The sequence below is a fragment of the Lutra lutra genome, chromosome 18, assembly GCF_902655055.1.
Source record: "Lutra lutra chromosome 18, mLutLut1.2, whole genome shotgun sequence".
Lineage (NCBI taxonomy): Eukaryota > Metazoa > Chordata > Mammalia > Carnivora > Mustelidae > Lutra > Lutra lutra.
The window spans coordinates 36,069,076-36,088,749 of NC_062295.1; the positions used below are offsets into that span (position 1 = coordinate 36,069,076).

A 19,674-nucleotide genomic window follows, 5' to 3' on the forward strand; every position below is an offset into this window, starting at 1 on the left:
CATCCCCATATCTACTACTGCTCAACTTGGGGTCAGTTAACTTTTCAGTTTTTTTTTTTTCTCAAGTCTCTTAACTATGCCAAAGACATGGATATGAGACCACTTATACTTAAGGGCAGAACCTCACCCCATGCTCTTTACTCCATCCCAAATCATGCCCAGTTCTCTGGTCCATCCAGCTAAGCCCTTTAAAGAGGGGAGATGTGTGCCCCATTTTACAAGAATGTTACAGTGTTCCCCAAATTAAATTATACAAAGGCCCAAAGATGACCACCATGGTATTCATGACAAAAAAGTTTCCCTTTCATATTAAAGAAATCAGATTGCTGTAGTACCTGTTAGACTGGGGAACTAGTTGAATTGTTGACTTGAAAGCAGAGTATGGAGTGAAAATAATGTCCCAAGATTCTCCACGGGAAGCAGGACAGTGTTCTCTCAACAGAGGAACATGTAGCCTCTGGAGACGGCAAAGAAACAGGTGCAAATATCCTGGCATCTGCCGAGCACAGCTCCAAAACCATATTGTTTTCTCCACACAGTCAGCCGACCTGATGACCATGGAAGAGGAAACCAAGTACTTAGCTCATGACCACCAGACAACCCACAAGCCTGACAGGACTAGGGAATAGACGGAACACACAGGCAGGTGTTCAGCCCTCACTCCACCCCATACCACCCAAAGCTAAGCTTTCGCAGCAACGGAAGAAAATTGGCAGATTTTAGTGGTTAAAAACAAGGAAAGGGAATCCTTTTGTAGCATGGTTGTCTGTTGGGTAGACAAAGGAAATCCACACCAGCTTTCCCAGCTTGGGGGTACACAGGTTTTTCATAAACCCTCACCGGGAAACAGGAGTGTGTGTGGCTTTTCCTGTGGACAAGATTTCAGGAACTCCTGGGAAAAAAGAAGCTCAGGAAAACCAGAACACCGCGAACAGCCTGAACCACCACCGCTAAGTAAACATCCTCAAAGAACTGAGAGTGTATTGCTAATGTGAGGTAGGAATAAGTGAAAAAGAGGTGAAATGTTGACTTTGAACAGTAAAGGTTCAGGAGTTTAGATGAGTGGATGGCTGATGAGCTGGGAGATACTGTGTGGCAAGAAAAAATGTGTGGGGGAAAAAGGTAGAAGTGGAGGTTTCTGCAAGGTAACAGGAGTCTCCGAAGTGGGGGAGACTCCAGCGGTGCAGAGGAGAAACTGCTTGGTGGGGGGAGTACTTAATTTCACATACTTGGAAAAAAACAAAATGACCTCAAAAAACCAGGGCTCCAAACAGAAAAGATAGGGAATAGCTATACCTCATCAAGTGAAATGTAAGGATATTGAAGATAAAGTTTTGCAAGTTTCTTTAAAGAGGCAATCACGCCAAAGAATAATTTCTGATCTTCCATTTTTGGTCACTGTGATGTAACAGGAACCAGATTTACCCTTCTGACTAAACTGAAAACTTGGACAAAATAAAGTCATGGCATTGGGACAGTGGGCAGATGACAGTGATTCCCCTGGGTGCCTGGCATGCTTCCTGGACAGACTTTCCAGGCCACAGTGGAGGAAAGGGTGCCCCAAGACATTTGGGTGGGCTTTGAGAGTGGAACAGAGGAGAGCCCCCAGACACCAGGGATTTCCGGGTCCTTGCTCTTCAAGTAGAGGCGTGGCTCTGGCCTGGGGCGTGGCCGGGGGGCGGAGGCTTGTCTTGACTCTAGGGGGCGTGGCTAAAGGGTGTGGGTGTGTCTTGGGGGAGTGGCCATAGTAGGACTTGGGTAGTGCATAACAGTGGTTGGGGCATGGCTGCCATGGAGGCGTGATCTTTCTGTGAAGGGTAGAGTGTAACAATAAGTGGGGCGTGGCGATTCCCTGGGGGCGTGGTCAGAGTGGGGAGTAGCTTCGGACGGGGCGTGGCTCCCGTTGCAGGAGGAGTTCAAAGCTCTAGGAGCAGCTCAGGAGAGAACCGTCTGGAACTAATAGCCCTTGGTGAGCAGAAGGCCAGTGACGGCTGTGGGCGGACCTGAGAGCAACGGGAAGATGGTCAGGCCTATGGGCCGGTGAGGAGTTATTGAGGCTTGGACTTCAGGGCCGTGCCTCGGGGGTGGTGGGCCTAGCACCTGGAAGGGGGAGGGGACAGAAGGGGTCAAATGGGGGTGTTGGTGGAATAGGAGGCAGTGCCTGGACAAAGGGCAGGGCCTCTGACCACCCAGCCCTCGCCACCTTGCCAGCAGCCCTGCCTGCCCGGCCATGTGGCGCCCTGTGGTCTTGATGCTGCTGCTACTCCCTGTCGTCCCCATTCCCAGCGCCACTGCTGCTCCCATCCCGGATGCCAAAGCCCAGTACAGCCTGCAGGGCCTTCTCCAAGGTTGCAACCCTCTCTCGCTGGGGTTTGGGGAGAGGAAGATGACAGAGGAGGGGCGGGGCAGATGGCAAGAGAAGTCAGAGGGACACAGAGCAAGGGAGAAACAGATAAAGGGAAGGGGCCTTAGGGACAGAAACATAAAACATGACAGACGAAGGTCAAGAATAAGGAGAATGTGGGACAGAATAGACAAGGGACCGAGATTTAAAAAAAAAAAGGAACAAAATGGTGGTAGTGGGGGTGGACTGGTTTGACCCTCCTGGTCAAAGGGTGGACAGGGAAGGGGGTGGAGAGAGAAGGGGCCCAGGCTGGAGGGGACTTGCTGTGGGACATGCACAGCTTCCCCTCTGCCCCAGGGACCTAAGTGCCTCCTCAGGAACTGCCACTGCACAGAAGACCGGGGAGCAGCCCCCTTTCCAGCTAGCACCAGACAGGCCCTCCTGGAGCTCAACCTGTTCTCCTTCACCAGGTTCTCAAGCTGCAAGAGACAGAGGGACGTGGGCAATTGCAGATCAAGTTACTCACTCCGGCTGTCCTCCTGGGTTATGAGCCCCAAAGTCCCAGAGGCTGGCCTGCGGCTCTGTGAGAAACCTCCACGGCTCTAGGCCAGCTGCCCCAGTCTTCTTAAAGGGGGCCTGCCCAAAAGGGAGACCTGGGGCCTCCCTCAGTTCCAACAGCCCACCCCCAAGACCCACTCAAGGCTCATCAGCAGCTGTTGGTTCTGGGGGTGGGCACCAGAGCACTGGCAGGGCACAGACACGTACCCTTACCAGACCCCAGCTCCATTTAGAAATAAAGTCCTTTCTTACAGTCAGCTGTGCTCTTTCCTTTCAGGGCCAGTCCCCAACATCTGGCCAACTAAAAATAATTTCTTCTACATAATTTACAAGCCCCTGTAGCAAGATGGTGTGCGATGCTTACCAGAGAGTGTGGCCTGTGTTAGTTCTCAAGAACATTTTGTCGACAAGAATAAATGTCGTTGAGTCCACTGAGTGCTGTCTGGAGGGACCCCCCCCCCACCTTCCTGGAGCTCCAGCTGCAACTCCCACTTCAATATTGCCTAGAAGGGTGATCACATTGGACTGTTTAAAAGTATTGGAATCCTATTGTCCTAATGCTGAAATTGACAGTTAAAACACACTTTGATGAGTTGGTGAAAGAAATGGGTCATTCATAGTGGGGGACCTCTACCTCCTTTCAGAGGTAAGGATTATTTATAATAATCTAATTATTTATAATAATTTATAATAATATAAACATATTATTCAGTTATGTTTCAAGGTTAAAGTGATGACATATTCCTCTTTGGTTCTGTGTTCTGGTGACTGTGGGTGTGTCTGCGCCATATGGCAACATGGGCATGGCCCCTGTACTCCAGCCTGTGAGGGTCCTGGCCATTGTCTGTATAGGTCCCTGTTTGATCCGAGCCAGAGGAGCTGACCCACAATGACATCTGCCTTTAGCAGATGGGGAAGCCAGGTGGATGTGGGGGCATCAAGAAAGGGGGTAGGGGGCTGAGCTGAAGCCAGAGAGGTTAGGATCATGCTGATAGAGTGGGGCTGGCATGAGGCCAGATGGATGGACCAGATTGCAATCATAAACTGGGCTCAGGGGCACCTGGGTGGCTCAGTCAGTTAAGCATATGACTCTTGATCTCAGCTCAGGTCTTGATCTCAGAGTTTTGAGTTCAAGCCCCACATTGGCCTCCACGCTGGACACAGAGCCTACTTAAAAAAGCCAAACAAAAAACTGGGCTCAGGCAGGGCTTGGGGTGCAGAGCTGGTGGAGGAGCAGCTGCACCAGGGACCCAAGAAAGCATACCTGATGGAGATATCAACCAGCAAGAAATGACACCCTACTGGTGCGTAGTGCAGGGGGAGCCTGGCAGATGGTTGCTGTGCCCTGTTTTCAAGCCACAGTGTGACTTAGTTTGCTCTTTGGCTTGTCTCTGGGACCCCCAGGCCGATGGAACCATCCAGTCAGATGGCAGCTGCATCTACTAACAAATTCCTATCCAGGACCAACAGGATGTGATATCCGGACCTTCTATATCCTTGGGGCCTGTGCCTCAAATCTCCGGACAGGTGCATCCAGCTGCTGGTTCAGTCTCTGTGCTAGGGCTTTGCTCATGCTCTTCCACTGCCTGGAATGCCATCTCTGTTCTCCTCCCCTCAGCCATTAGGATGGGAAAACGTGAGTCATCATTACAGAGCTCACAGAAGACATTATGAACATCCTATGCCAGTAAGTTTGAAAATCTGGTTAAAACATAACTTTCTAGAGAACACAACTTATTAAAACCAACACAAGATATGGAATCTATAGTTTACAATCCTCCCATCAAAAAGTCTACAGACTCAGCTCACCAGCAAATCCTTCTTAATGCTTTAGAAAAATATTGATGACAATCTTACATAAATGTCTCTAGAGAATAGAAAATGTGTGTTAGGAAACCAGAATAGCCTTGTTGCAAAACCTGAAAGGTAAATTTTGAGAAAGGAACAATGTCAATTCCGTATCTCTCAAAAACACAGATGCAAAGATTTTAAGGTATTAGGATGAATCCCCATCCTAAGACAAGTGTGGAAATGGTGACTTAATTAGGTAGAAAAAGCTCAGCCATGAGTTTCTGGCCATGAGCTGTGTGTGTGTGCCCGTGTGTGCCCGTGTGTGCATGCTTTCAAGAGGAAGGGGAAGCAGGGGGTCTCCATTTCCTTAGCTGTAAAATGAGAACAATAGTAGCGCCTCCCACAAAAGGGGACTCCCATCCTCTTAGGCTGTCACTTTTGGTCAGGAGTGGGCTTATGAAAAGGTGTTCTAAGTGAATTTGTCATCGAAGTCTTGGCATTTATTGATCACAGATCAAACTACCGGCTAAAGTTGTTTACGACTCCTCTGTTGTCTGGCTCTCGAAGGCACACAAAGATCGTGCGGCAAACCGTCTGTTCACACACCTTAAAGCCTGTGTATCCTTTCTTGTCCTGTGAAAAATGTCTCCTGGTTTCTCCCTACCACACTACGAAAGAATGTTTGGTCCCACTTCCTCTCTCTCCCTCTCTCCCTGTTCCTGCCTGTGTTGAGGCTTCATGTGGTCAGCTGCTTGGCACAATGTGCCTTTGTTTTGGGGGAACTCCCCATCCTCATCCTTTCAGCCAGTCCCCTCCTGCTCTCACCTGGGAGGATGGTGCTCCCTCTTGAACCTGACAGAATCTCTCTGACACAAGGGGCTCCACAGGAAAACACGAGATTTTTTTAAATTCCAATTTATAGGGACAAGTACCAAATTTCCTTTCCAGCAAGTTACACTCACACCAACTGTGTGAGAAAGCCTGTTTCCTCTCATCCTTGTCAGCTTTGGATTCAGAAACATTAAACACTTTTTGGCCAATATTTTTGCAAAAGGAAAATATTGCACTTCATTATTTTTTTTCCATTTATTGAATCAAGAGTAAACCTGAGGGGACAGGCACTTCCATAATGGAGGAATAAGGACCTCTGAAAATCTTCTGTTCCATAAAAACAACAAAACATTGATGAACATAATGGTCATAATCAACTTTTCCAGAACTTTGGAAATTGATTAAAGGCTTGCAACGATTTGCAGAGACTTTATTCAAGAAAAATGGCTGAATATAAGAACAATGAACTTCAGGCATTTGAATTTGCCTTATTTCCATGCCCCTCTCCCCATCTCTGGGGTCGCCTTGAAAACTGCCTGCTCTAAAACACAGGAGCAGTGAAAAGCAGCAGCCTAGCTGCCACTGGAGGGACCAGATGGGCTGAAACTCCCCAGAAGCTCCATCCCCAGGGAACTGTCAAAACTTGGCCTGTGTGGCAGCTCCCCAGAAAAGCCTCATGTACAGGAACTTCTTTATTTTCCCTGATTGCGAGGTCACTGTGGGAGTAAAGCCCTATCCCCGGGGCATTTGTCAAAACCAATTAGTGGCCTTTTAATCACATTGTAGCTCTCTGGGGCGATGATACCAGTTGAGGCAAACAAGAGGCTGGCCAAGAACTTAAAAGGAAGGAAAACTTGGGGGAAGAGAAGCTCTGACTTTGCCCCTTGCCTAGGAGGCCGTGCACACGCTCAGGAAGTACCATGGACAGCGTTAGTCTCACATCTGCTTGGCCTTGAGTCTCTGAGCAAGCAGAAAGGCTAGTGCAGAATGAGGGTAGCCCCAACACACAAGGGGCCCCTTGACAAAGCCTGGAAGACTTACCAGTTTAAGGTTTGTATGGAAAGCTCTGTACAACCATTAGCTAAAAACTAGGATAACTGAGCAAAGGCTTCACACAAAGAATACAGACTTTACAGAATTAGTCAAAGAAAATAACACAACCACAAAGAGCAAAAACTCAGAGGAGGGGGAAGGCAATCCCATCGCCACACTGTTATTTAAAATAGCCAGTTTTATGTAAAAGAGAGAGACATGCAAAGAAACAGGAAAGTGTGGCCTATACACATAAAAAAGCAGTCAATAAATACAGGCCATGAGAAATCCCAGATGTTGGAGTTACTAGACAAAGACTTCAAAGAAGCTATTTTAAATATGTTCAAGTAAATTATAAAATCCATGTCGATGGGTTTATGAGATATAATTTGTATGATGATAATAGCACATACAAACATGGGGAGAGAAAAAACAGGTATATTAGGGGAGTGTTTTTATATACTATTTAAGTTAGGTTGGTATTAATCCAAGCTAGACTGTTTTAAATTAAGATGTTAAGTCAGGGGATGCCTGAGTGGCTCAGTTGGTTAAGCGTCTGCCTTTGGCTCAGGTCATGATCCCAAGGTCCTGGGATCCCGCCGTGCTTAGTGGGGAGCCTGCTTCTCCTTCTGCCTCTGCTGCTCCCCCTGCTTGTGTTCTCTCTCTCTCTCTCTTTCTGGCAAGTAAAATAAAATCTAAAAGAAAAAATAAGATGTTAAATCAGAAGACAAGAAATAACAAGTGTTGGCAAGGATGTAGAGGAAAAGGAACCCTCATGTACTATTGGTGGGAATACAAATTGGTGCAGCCACTATGGAAAAGAGTATGAAGATTCCTCAAAAACTTAAGAACAGAAATATATGATCCAGTATTCCCACTACTGAGTATTTGTCCAAAGAATATGAAAACACTAATTTGAAAAGATATATGCACGCTTCTGTTTTTTGCAGCATTATTTACAATAGCCAAGATATGGACACTCAAAGTGTCCATCTTCAGATGAATGAATAAAGATGATGAAATCTTGCAAATGGCAAGATTGCAAATGGCAGGATTTCATGGATCTTGAATCCATGGGTGGACCTAGCGGGTATAATGCTAAGTGAAATAAGTCAGAGGAAAACAAACACCATATGATTTCACTCATATGTGGAATTTAAGAAGCAAAACAGATGAACAAGCAATGAAAAATGACAAAACCAGACTCTCAAATACAGAAAACAAACTGTATTGGTTGCCAGAGGAGACATGGGTAGGAGAGTAGGAAATAGGTAAAGGGGATTAAGAGGACATTTATCTTGAGGCACCTGGGTGGTTTAGTCAGTTAAGCATCTGCCTTTGCAGTCAGGTCCTGATCCCAGGAGTCCCACACTGGGCTCTCTGCTCAGTGGGAAGTCTGCTTTTCCCTCTCCATCTGCCCCTCCCCCCTGCTCCTCCTTGTGCTCACTCCCTCTCCCTCCCTCTCTCAAAATAAATAAATCTCAAAAAAAAAGAAGGTAAGCCCCAAAAATATGTAGTAAAGGAAACAGAATCAAAATGGTATAACTAGAAAACATCTATTAATACAAAAGAGGGCAATGGAGAAATAAAGGAATAAAAAAGACAAGGTGTACATAAAGCAAACAGGAAAACTCTAGAACTAAGTCTCCTCCTTATCAGTAATTACTCTAAATATAAATAGATTAAACCCTCTGATCACAAGGTAGAGACGGGCAGAATGGATTAAAAATGATCCAGGGGTGCCTGGGTGGCTCAGTCAGTTAAGAGTCTGACTCTTGATTTAGGCTTAGGTTATGATCTCAGGGTCATGAGATCGAGCTCCATGTTGGGCTCCATGTTGGGCAAGAAGCCTGCTTAAGATTTTCTGTCTCCCTACCCCTCTGCCCCTCCCCCTGCTCACTCACTCACTTTCAGATGAATGAATCTTTTAAAAAAATGTGATCCAACTGTATGCTATCTACAAGATTATCGCTTTATTTTTTTAAATATTTTATTTGAGAGAGCAGAGTGAAAACATGACTGGGGGAATGTGGAGGGGGTGGAGGGACCTCACTGGGAGAAGCAGGATCCTCGCTGAGCAGGGATCCCAATGTGGGACTTGATCCCAGGACTCTGGGATCACAACCTAAGCCGAAGGCAGACCCTTAACCAACTGAGTCACCCAGGTGCCCGAAGATTATCACTTTAGATTGAAAGACAAGAATTGTTTGAAAGAATGAAAAAAGATGTGCCATGCAAACAATAATAAAAGATAAATGGAGTAACTAGACCGATAGCAGACAAATAGGGTTTTGTGACAAAAAATTGTTACTAGAGGTAAAGAAGAATATTTTACAATGATAAAAGGATTAATCCATCAGGAATGCCTACAATTATAAACACACTTACACCTAACAACAGAGCCCAGAAATATCTGGAGAAAAACTGGTCAAAGAAGAAATCAAAAAGGAAATAAGTATTTTGAATCAAATGAAACAATTTTAACAATGTATAAAATTTTGTGGGACATGGTTGAAACAGTGTTTAGAGGGGAAGAGCAATAAATGTCTACCTTGGGAAAGAACAAAGGTCTAAAGCTAATGACACCCACTTCCTCCTTATCATACTAGAAAGCGACTCAGGTTCACCAAAAGGAAGAAGAAGAAATGAACTAATACATGAGGAGAAATCAATCAAATAGAATATATAACAAAGAATAATAGAACAGAGAACAAAATAAAGGAGAAAGTTGATGAAATTAAAACTTGATCTTTTGAGAAGACCGATGAAAATAGCCTAGCCAGATTAATTAGGGAAAAAAAGAGAAGCACAAATGACCACTGCCCACAGATCCTACAGATACTTAAATATGTGAACAATTTTATCCCAATAGATCCAGCAATTCAGATACACTGCACAAATTACTCAAAAGACACAAATTCACTTGAGCTTGTTTACCATTCATTAAATAGAGGAGGTTCCTTTTGCTCTCTGGTTTGCTGAAAATTTTTATCAGGGGTAGATGCAGATTTTAGTCAAATGCTTTTCCTGCATCTATTGAGATGAGCCTATGGCTCTGTTGCCTCCACATTTTACCTGATTTTGGTCATTTATTTCTTCCTTTTTTCCTGATTAGTCTCACTGGGGATTTATCAATCTTCTGGCTTTCCCCACCCCCCCCCCCAAATTGTGGTTTTATTCATCTTCTCTATTGTTTTAGTTTTCCCATTTTTGGTGATTTTTGCTCTGATCTTTATTTTACTCCCTTCTTGTGCTTACTTTGTATTTAATTCGGTATTCTTTTTCCAGTGTCTTAAGGTGGAAGCTGGGTTTGATTCAAGATCTTCTTTCTAACATAGGAACTTGGCACTGTAATTTTCTCTTTAACCCAGTGGTTGGCAAACCATGGGCCATTCAACAAACTCAGCCTACCACATGGTTTTCTTCCGCTCCTGACCTAAGAATGCCTTTATGTTTTTAAATGGTTGAAAAAATATAAAAAAAAATAATATTTCATGACACATGAAAATTCTGCAAAGTTCAAATTTCAGTGTCCATAAATAAAGTGTTACTGGAACGTAACCATGGTGACGCATTCCCATATGGCTCCATTGGGACTACAATGGCAGACTCAACCAGGTGCAGCAGAGATCAGTTGCAACAGAGACGGTGTATATCCATTCTGTAAAAGAGGAAAAGTGACTTCAAATACTGTACTTTTAAGACCTGGTGGAGTAAGATTATTTTGTCACTGATTTAGATGGCAAAGTGTTGTGTTCGCCATAGCAAACCATAACTGTGCTAGAAAGTATAAGAGACATTGACCTTACCAGGCTAACACTCATCATCTTTCCAGCTCGTAGGAGAGCAACAGTCAGAAACATTAGAAAGCTTACAAGAGATGATCTCATCACATCAGACTTTCTTCACAAAAATAAAAACGAGGTTTGGGATGCCTGGGTGTCTCAGCCAGATAAGCATCCGACTCTTAATTTCCACTCAGGTCATGAGATCAAGACCCAAGTCGGGCTCCGAGCTCAGTGGGGAGTCTGCTTCCGGATTCTCTCTCTCTCTCCCTCTCCCTCTGCCCCTCCTCCTGAACTCTCTGTTTCAAATAAATTTATCCTTTTTAAAGATGAAGCTGAAATGAAACTGAGTTTCTGAGTGACCCATTTATTAGCCAAGCAAGGAAAGCTACCTACCTAATGGTGAGTCAATTAAATCGTGAGGGAGACAGCTGGGGGGAAAAATGTGTACAGAGAAGATAAACATATTCTGAGATGTCTGGGAGACATCTCAGGTGAGAAGACGAGTCAAGGACATTGAGAACAACATCAATAGTCAATTTCAAAACAAAGCAAGTGACTTTGAGTGGTTTTCCTTGTCTCTCAGTGAGTTGACATCTGTTACTGATACCTCGAAGGTTGTTCATTTGTTTGAGAAGCCAATGCCAAGTTTGACATGATTGAAGAAAAGCCGCAACAGATATCAAGACACAACCATGGGTGAGAACATTTTCAAAGATCAAGTTCAAAAGAGCAAATGAGGCTCACAGTTGACGCTACTGATTGATAACACAGGAGAGGTTGGAATAGCTTTCACAAAGTACCTGCTGATAAAGAAGGCAGTTAATTACCACAGACTCTAAATGCCTTCTGTCTTCACAGGCTTTGTACATTCATCAAATGAGGTCTCCTCCTGCCCTATGGATATTTTCGCCAACATCAATTGCCACGCATTGTGGAAGATTCGCTGCTTGATGAATTTTTTCAGCCTTTGTACATCCAGAAATTTTTAAATGTCTCCTTTCTTGAAAGATATTTTCACTAGGTACAGATTTTTTTTTTCCTTTTTGGTTCTTTATAGCTATTCCTCCACTGTCTTCAGGTTTGCTGACAAGAAGTTGGCGATTACTCCTACATTTATTCCTCCATATAAAATGCATCTTTTTTTATTTAGATTTTTTAAAATTTTCTTTTTGCCCTTGACTTTAAGCTGTTTCATTGTTTACTTCATGTTTCTTGTGCTCAGAGTTTGTGGAGCTTCTTGGATATATGGATTTGGTGGTTTTCATTAAATTCGGGATTTCGGGGGTCACTATTTCTTCAAATATTTTTCTGCATCCTCCTCTACTTTTCTCCTTTTTAGATTCCAATCACACATTTATTACATTGCTTGACTTTGTCCCACAACTAGTTGATTCTTTTTCTTCTTGTCTTTATTTAATCTTGGATAGTTTCCATTGCAGTGTCTTCAAGGTCACCAATCTCTCCCGCATTGTCGCCACATGGTTTATGTTTCATTTGGACCCAGCTGTTTTCTCCTCTAGAAGAAGTTTGACTGTCCCCCTTTTAAATACTCCCCATCTCTCCTTGGCGTGACCAATCTTTCGTCTAGCTTCCAGAATATATGGAATACAGTTGTGATAACCCTCCCAGTGTCCTTGTCTACTAAATCTGTCATCTCTGTCATTCCTGGATTGGTTCTGATTGATTTTTCACTTCATTATGGGTCATGTTTTCTTGCTTCTATGCATTCCAGATAATTTTTTTTAAATGACAGATCACACATTACAGAGATAGTTTGTTATTCTCCACAGCTAATCTGTCAGGTTTCCTGGTGAATCTACAAACAAATGAAATTGTTTTCTCTGATACTGTTCATCAGCCTGAATTAAGACAGATTGTTCTGACCCCCTTGCTAGTTCATAGCCCCCCTCAAAATGTTCACACAAGATTCACTGTCCCCAGGCTATCTGCAGTGTTTACTTTTCCCTTTCCCTCTTTTTTAAAATTTAAATCTCCTACTTCCTCCCCTCTCTTTTGCTTATTTAGAACTCAGTCCATGGTTTTGATCTCTGCTGTACACAAACAGCATGATAATGGTTAACTATATGGCTTTGTGTTTTTCTTTGACACCAAACAAACACAAAAGAATATGTATTTTTGGGTTCAAAAACAAGCAAAATTATATAAGGTGCTAAAGCTAAAAAAAAAAAAAAAACATTATTTTCCCTTAGGGAAGAGGGAAGAGAACAGTGGGGCAGGGAGTGAGGAGGGTCTCTGGAATTCTGACAGTGTTCTGTTTTTTCACTTTGTGAAAATTCAGTTGTATCATTATTCTGGGTAGTCTATCACATTTTCTGTAATCTATCACGTCAATTGTAATGCTTATTTTTTTAAAAAGATTTTATTTATTTATTTGACAGAGAGAAATCACAAGTAGGCAGAGAGGCAGGCAGGGAGAGAGAGGAGGAAGCAGGCTCCCTGCCAAGAAGAGAGCCCCATGTGCGGCTCGATCCCAGGACCCTGAGATCATGACCTGAGCTGAAGGCAGAGGCTTTAACCCACTGAGCCACCCAGGCGCCCTGTAATGCTTATTTTTAAAATGATGACCAACATCTGGTAAAAATAACATTGGATTCCTACTCCACATCTTATGGGGTAAATTGCATGTCGATTAAGCACTTAATTGTTAAAAAAGAATCAAACCACAAACGTTTGAGGAGAAAGGGTGGAGAAATAATTTTTATTTCAAGAGTGTTTCGAGTGTGATGTGCAACCTAGAAGCTACAGAAGAAAATATTGATGAATCTGACTACATTGAAATCAAGCAATTCTCCACGTCAAAACCCGCCATAAACAACATCAGAAGACACATAGCGAGCCAAGAAAAAGATTTGTAATTCCTCCTACAGGCAAGTTGAATTCCTTTAATATGTATATTAAAATGGCTTGTAATCAATAAAAAGCTAAGAGCCACAAGCAAATAGAAAAAAATGGGGAAGGAAAGGGATACGAATGAATAGTGCAAAAAATAGAAATGACTTTTAAAATAGGAAAAGGAGGTCAACTTCACTTACAGAGAAGTGCAAATTAAAATAATGCTGAGACAGCGCATTTCTACCAAATCGAGGACAGTCCGATAGCATCGTGTTGGTGAAGGTGGAGGACGAGCTGGTGTTTTTATATATTCCAGACAGGAGCCGTTAGTGCTATAATAAAGACGGAAAGTAACATGTGAATCACTAACAAAATAACTAAGAAAATTTAAAATGGTTTTAGGGGTGCCTGGATGGCTCAGTGGGTTAAGCCTCTGCCTTCGACTCGGGTCATGGTCTCAGGGTCCTGGGATCGAACCCCACATCGGGCTCTCTGCTCAGCAAGAAGCCTGCTTCCCCCTCCCTCTCTGCCTGCCTCTCTGCCTACTTGTGATCTCTCTCTCTGTGACAAATAAATAAATAAAATCTTTAAAAACAAATAAAAATAAAATAGCTTTAAATACGATTTAAAACCCAAGGCGTCTGGGTGGCTCAGTCGTTAAGCATCTGCCTTTGGTTCACATCATGATCCCAGGGTCCTGGGATCCAGTCCCGCACCAGGCTCCCCACTCAGCGGGGAGCCTGCTTGTCCCTCTGCTCCTCCCCCTGCTCGTGTGCTCTCTCTCAAATAAATAAATAAATAATCTTAAAGAAAGAGAGAAAAGAAAAAGCACACAAACCCGTTGACCCTAATTGCACACTTGCCAAATACCATGTAGATAAGGAAGGATATTTATTTCGGTATTGGTAGTAACGGCCAAAGATCAGAAACCCTCTGAATGTCCTTCAGCCTGGACTTGTTCAATAGGTGACAGCATCTAGTGGCACCTGGGTGGCTCCGTCAGTTAAGTGTCCAACCCTTGGTTTCCACTCAGGTCACCATCTCAGGGTCCTTGGGATCGAGCCCCGCTTCAGACTCTGCACTCCGCCGAGAGTCTGCTTGAAGATTCTCTCTCTCCCTCTCCCTCCGTCCTCCCTTGACCCACCCTACTCACGAGCTCTCTCTCTAAAATAAATAAATTATTTATTATTTTATTTTATTTTATTTTATTTTAAATTTTATTTATTCATTTGACAGAGAGAGATCACAAGTAGGCAGAGAGGCAGGCAGAGAGAGGAGGAAGGAAGCAGGCTCCCTGCTGAGCAGAGAGCCCGATGTGGGGTTCGATCCCAGGACCCCGGGATCATGACCTGAGCCGAAGGCAGAGGCTTAACCCACTGAGCCACCCAGGCGCCCCGAATTTCTATTTTAAAAAGTAAACAAAATGAATGCCTAAAATGGTTAAGACGACGATGGAGCAATTGGAAAACAAGGTGTAATTCAATGGAAACGGGAACAGCGGGCGGGCTACAGAACCGTCCATTTCCACAGGGCTCTGGTCGTCTCTGCAACGGGGCGGTGAGAAGGCGAGAAGTCCATGGTGCTGAGTTTCATTGCTCTGCACCTTGGGGTATTTTCCGGTGACGGTGGCGGTGGTGGTGAAGATGCCCACCCCCACCCCGGCCACCAGCCGCCCCATTCTGAGATCCAGGCTGCTGACCACCGCTTAGTTCAAACTTTGGCACTTTCTCCATCCCAGTTTACCCCCAGCTCCCGCTGCATTTCCTCCATCACTGCAGGGAGGTGGTGGCCTCCGTCCCCCTGGCCCAGAAGTTTCCAACTCTCCCAGGACACCCCAGTTCAGATTTCCCAAGTCATCCTCCCCGCTCACCCCTCAGCCGCGAGCCCCTCGGCACCGCAGCGTGGGGCCAAGATCGCTAACGAGACCCTGGGGCTTTGGGTGAAGCCAGACCCCTAAGTGGGCCCTGGGAAACCTATTAAGTCCCTCTTTGCTTACTGTGAGCGACCCCTGGGAACAGAGGCGGAGATCACCGAAGAAGAGGGGGAACGATGTGGTGCAGCCAGGCCTCCCCCCGTTTTCTGCAGAGTCCTCCTGTAGTCCGCTGCTACTTTAAGATTTGTGTCCACAGAGGAACTGCTGATTGGGCTGTGAGGAGTGAGTAGCTTTCCAGGTGGGGAAGGACACTCCGATGTGGAGAAGGTGTGCTCGGTCAGGGAGCGGCGGGGGACGGTGGCACGTGCAGGCTGCGGCGTGACTTGTGGGGAAGGCGTGGGCAGGAGATGGGGGGACCGACAAGGCCCGTGGGTTCCATGTTGCGATGGCCGGAACGTGCCCTTTTTCCACCAGGATCCGGGTCCCCCGCTCAGCCCAGACTAGATCGCCCCTGCTGGGCAGATCCCGCTCTCCCTCCGGGGGTAGTTCAGTGAGCAAGGTGCCCGGCCAGCTGAGATGCTGAGGCTTTAATTCAGGTAGCAGTTTGGGGTCTGGTGACCCAGAGTCTGGCTTGAGTGAATGAGTTTTCAGATTTTGGTCTTTTTTCTCCAGGGATGCCACGGAAGATGGGGTGTGGGTGCCAGGGACTGAGAGCAAAGCCCCTGCTGGAATTCGCCAGCTTTAAACCCCTGTTTGCAGTGGAGCAGAAATCCCGTGGTGGTGGGCTGGGGGGGGCGGGGGGGTCCTCAGGTCCAGAAGCCTGGGGGACATAGAAGACTCTCCTCCGCGCTCTGTGTCTCGTCTCTGTCTCTGTCCCTTTCTGTCTTTCTCTTTCTCCCTGTCTCTGTCTCTCTCTGGGTCTCTTAGCCCAGAGCCTGATGAACCCCTTGTGGTGAGGATGGTCTTCCAAAGGCCATGTGGCTTCCCTCCTGCTCTGCCTGCGGCTGCCCTCAGCAGTCGCCTCTTCCTGTCCCTCGTCATGGGCCTTGCTCTGTTTCTCTCCCTCAGAATCTGCTTCTTTCTACCTCCTCCAGGCCCCTTTCTCTTTCCCCCACAACTGGCTGGGGAGGGACCCGCAGACAAGGCCGACACAGAGAAGAGCTCAGACTTCAAACTCAAGACCAACCTGGGGACCTCTAGCTAAGGGAGACGCTGGGTGACCGCCCCAAGTCTCAGCTTCCCCATCTGTGAACTAACAGTGATGGTGACTTGTCTGCCTCCCAGCAGCCTCACAAAGACCCAGTATTGCTGTGCATGGGGCGCGTTTAGAGCACACCGTCAGGGCTGGACGTGTGGCAGCGACTGTCACAGAGGGGTTGACGCCGTGGTTCTGCACCACGGCCCCCCCCCCACGCCCCTCGGTGTTGGGAGGGAATATGGGACTGTTGAGGAAGAGAAACCGAGGCCGGGCACTTGCAGGCTTCGGGGACTTGGCCTCCGGCCAGAGAGGCCGGGTGACACTGGTCTGCCACCTACCTCCGGCTCTGCTGACGTGGCCTCGCGGCACCCATGAGAAGAGGGAGCAGCGGTGAAACAGGAAGGAGCGGTGGGAGGGGGTCGGGTGGGAGGGAGGCCCAGGCCGGTGGTCCCCGGGGGCCTGAGGGCACCTGAGGGACGGCCACCGTGTGGTTTCGCAGTGAGGACCGGGAGGCAACCGTTTGGTCCGGCCAGCTGAGGCTCCTCCGGTGAGCTCGCATGAGGTTTCTGAGGGGCGCAGTGTAAGGACGGGGGTGTAGGAAGAGAAAGGTGAGAAGCAGAATATGTCTCTTAGTCGAGTGAATGAAGGGGACGGCAGGCCCACAGACAGGGACACAGACGGGAGGCAGACATTTGGGAGAAACGGGAATGAATTCCCTCACTTCCAGTCATTCAGCAATCAGCAGACACGACTTTCCAATCCAGGAGCCCGAGTTTAGCACAGTTGCCATGACAACTGTGGGACAAGAGGGTGACACCTGGGAGACAGGGGTCCTCACCCATGCGTCACGTGTGACGTCAGCCCAGCTCTTCCCTATAAGTAATGTGGGGACCGCAGGGTGTTCCAGGAAGCCCCCCCCCACACCCGGCCCCCGTGTGCAGGGACAGGTCTGCTCAGGACAGGCGTGTCACGCACTCCACGCGGAGCCCGTGATGTCCGTGAGGCAAAGTCAGAAGTCACACGGAAGGCAAAGAAGGGAGAGTTAAGCGAGGAATTGTCATCTGTCTTCGGAGGGTCCTTCAGGTGGGCGGTATAAAGGCAGGAGGGCCGGTGGGGGTCCGCTGTGATCCCTGGGGGAGAGGAAGCCTGAGCGGGGAGAGAACAGAGGTCTCCTGCCCAGCTGTCCTGCAGGGGTGGGGAGGGGTGCCCATCCGCAGCGACTTCTGTCTTCGGAACTGAGCCCGCGGCTGGCTCCTTCCACATAAGGTCAAGGAAGTTTCCCCAAGAAGTGATGCAGTAAGTAGTTCAGGACAGATTGAGCTGGAAGTGCGGGCGGGGGTGTGGGCAGTATTACTGATGGTCTTCGGCTCAGAGAAAGGAGAGGGTCTGCGGGGCCTCGGGCTGCACATCACAGCTGGGGCCGCTGGTGCGGGCGCTGCGGCTCATGAAGGCTGCTGTCCGCCGTAACACGGAGCAGGTGCGCGTCTTCCCCGGGATGGAGTCAGAATGGACGGGCCCAGGAGGACCGTGGGGGTGTCCTGAGTCCCCCTAAGGGGAGAGCGGAAGACATAAATGAGACAAAAGACAGTGGCCAGGGCAGGTGAGGGCAGGAGGGTGTGTGGTTTGTCCTTGGAGAGCCTGGGGTGTGACCTCCCCGGGATGGGTGAGTGCAGGTGGTAGGATGGGCCTCTGAGGACAGGAGACTCTGGTGCTGCTCCAGCACCTCACCCCGGGCTTTGTCCCAGGAGCGACCATGTCCATACCCCAGAACCAGCTGCTCGGGAAAGAGCCCGTCCCTTCAGAAATCAGACCCCTCAGGCCACTGTCCACTCAGGAGCCTATCCCCACCTTCCTCCCTGTAAGGTTGGCCCGTCGGGTACAGGAGCTATGGGTTCCAAATGCTGGACGGACCTGGGGACTGGGTGGACAGGTGTGCAGAGACCCCTGGGTGCACAGGGCACGGAGGCCAGAGGAAGAGCGGACGGTGGCTCCAGACATCTGAATTCCTGGGGGACGCTGGGCTGAGGGCAGCAAGGGGCAGAAAGTGCCAGTTTGGGGACGAAGCCCGGTGTCACCGGTGGAAGGGGTGTGGGGACCGTCCATGTGTTTTCTGGGAGGGATGCGCCCCCGCGACCCTCCTCTCCGGCCCGCCCACCTGTCCCCCCGCAGGTCCCCTCATGAGCTCTTGGCCAGAATCCAACTGGACCGCGGCACGGGAGTTCGTGATCCTGGGCTTCTCCGGGTGGCCCCAGGGGCTGCGGCTGCTGCTCTTTGCCTTCCTCCTGCCGCTCTATCTGGCCACGCTGGCAGGAAACCTGCTCATCCTGGGCCTGGCCATCCTGGAACCTGCCCTGCGCACCCCCATGTACTTCTTTCTGGGGGCACTGTCGGCTGTGGAGGTGGCCTACACGCTGGTGCTGACCCCGCGCATGCTCGCGGGCTTCCTGCTGCCGCGGGGGGGCCAGGCGGTGGCCCGAGCCACCTGCGCTGCCCAGATGGGCCTCTTTGTGGCGCTGGGAGGCTCCGAGTGCCTGCTGCTGGCTGCCATGGCCCTGGACCGCTACCTGGCCATCTGCCACCCCCTCTCCTACCCCCAGCTCATGACCATGGGGCTCTGCTGGTGCCTCCTCGCCTCCTGCTGTGCTGGGGGCTCTATCCTGGCCTTGGGGCTCACCACAGCCATTTTCCAGCTGCCCTTCTGCCAGGGTGGCCTCGTCAACCACGTCTTCTGTGACCTGCCAGCAGTGTTGGTGCTGGCGTGCGGGAACCGCCAGGTGCAGGAGTGGGTCCTGCTGGCGGCTTGCCTGCTGCTGCTGGTGCTGCCCCTGGCCCTGATCCTGCTGTCCTACACCAGGGTGCTGGTGGTCATCCTGGGCGTTGGGGGGTCTGCTGGCCGCCGCAAGGCCTTCAACACGGTGGCGTCACACCTCACGGTGGCCGTGCTCCACTATGGCTGTGCCACGGCCATGTACGCCAGACCCCTGAGCAGCCGTGACCTCGAGGAGGACAAGCTGGTCTCGCTCATCTACATCAGCCTCACGCCGCTCCTCTACCCCGCCATCTACACGCTGCGGAACCGGGATGTGCAGGGTGCCCTGCAGCGGGCAGTCAGTGGCAGGACGCCAGGGACCGTCCGCCAGGCTGACATCAACTAACAGTGTGAGCCAGGGGGTGACTGTCCTGAGATCTCCTTCATTGAGGGGAACCTCACTGCTCCAGAGCCATCTGTGGCTCCCCAGGATGGGCTAGATGGAAACACGGTGTACAGTGTATGAGGACTCCAAAATCGGACCACAGCCTGGTTCTTTGGCGTCCATGCACATTTCAAGCTGAACAGTTCCTGCTGGTGACCACACACTGTGGGATATTCCGCAGCCCTTGTCTCTACCCAGTAGATGCCAGGAAC

The 19,674-nt window shown here is 48.4% G+C and overlaps 1 protein-coding gene and 1 long non-coding RNA gene across 3 annotated transcripts; both read left to right on the forward strand.

Moving 5' to 3' along the window:
• The first annotated feature begins 1,776 nt into the window (after window positions 1-1,776).
• On the forward strand, window positions 1,777-3,153 carry LOC125090663 (uncharacterized). Of its 2 annotated transcripts, none has more exons than XR_007124410.1 (3): window positions 1,777-1,969; window positions 2,212-2,348; window positions 2,815-3,153. It is a non-coding gene; the product is annotated as an uncharacterized LOC125090663 (long non-coding RNA). The 2 variants fall into 2 exon arrangements; XR_007124411.1 differs by having other exon boundaries at window positions 2,215-2,348.
• Window positions 3,154-18,445: 15,292 nt separating this feature from the next.
• On the forward strand, window positions 18,446-19,423 carry LOC125090659 (olfactory receptor 10AC1-like). The gene has a single exon (XM_047713536.1). The coding sequence runs from the start codon at window positions 18,446-18,448 to the stop codon at window positions 19,421-19,423; it is 978 nt and encodes a 325-aa protein (XP_047569492.1).
• The last annotated feature ends 251 nt before the right edge of the window (window positions 19,424-19,674 follow it).

What these genes read in the sequence shown, in the direction of transcription:
- LOC125090659 (XM_047713536.1), top strand. Translation starts at nt 18,446, where the DNA reads ATGAGCTCTTGGCCAGAATCCAACTGGACCGCGGCACGGGAGTTCGTG.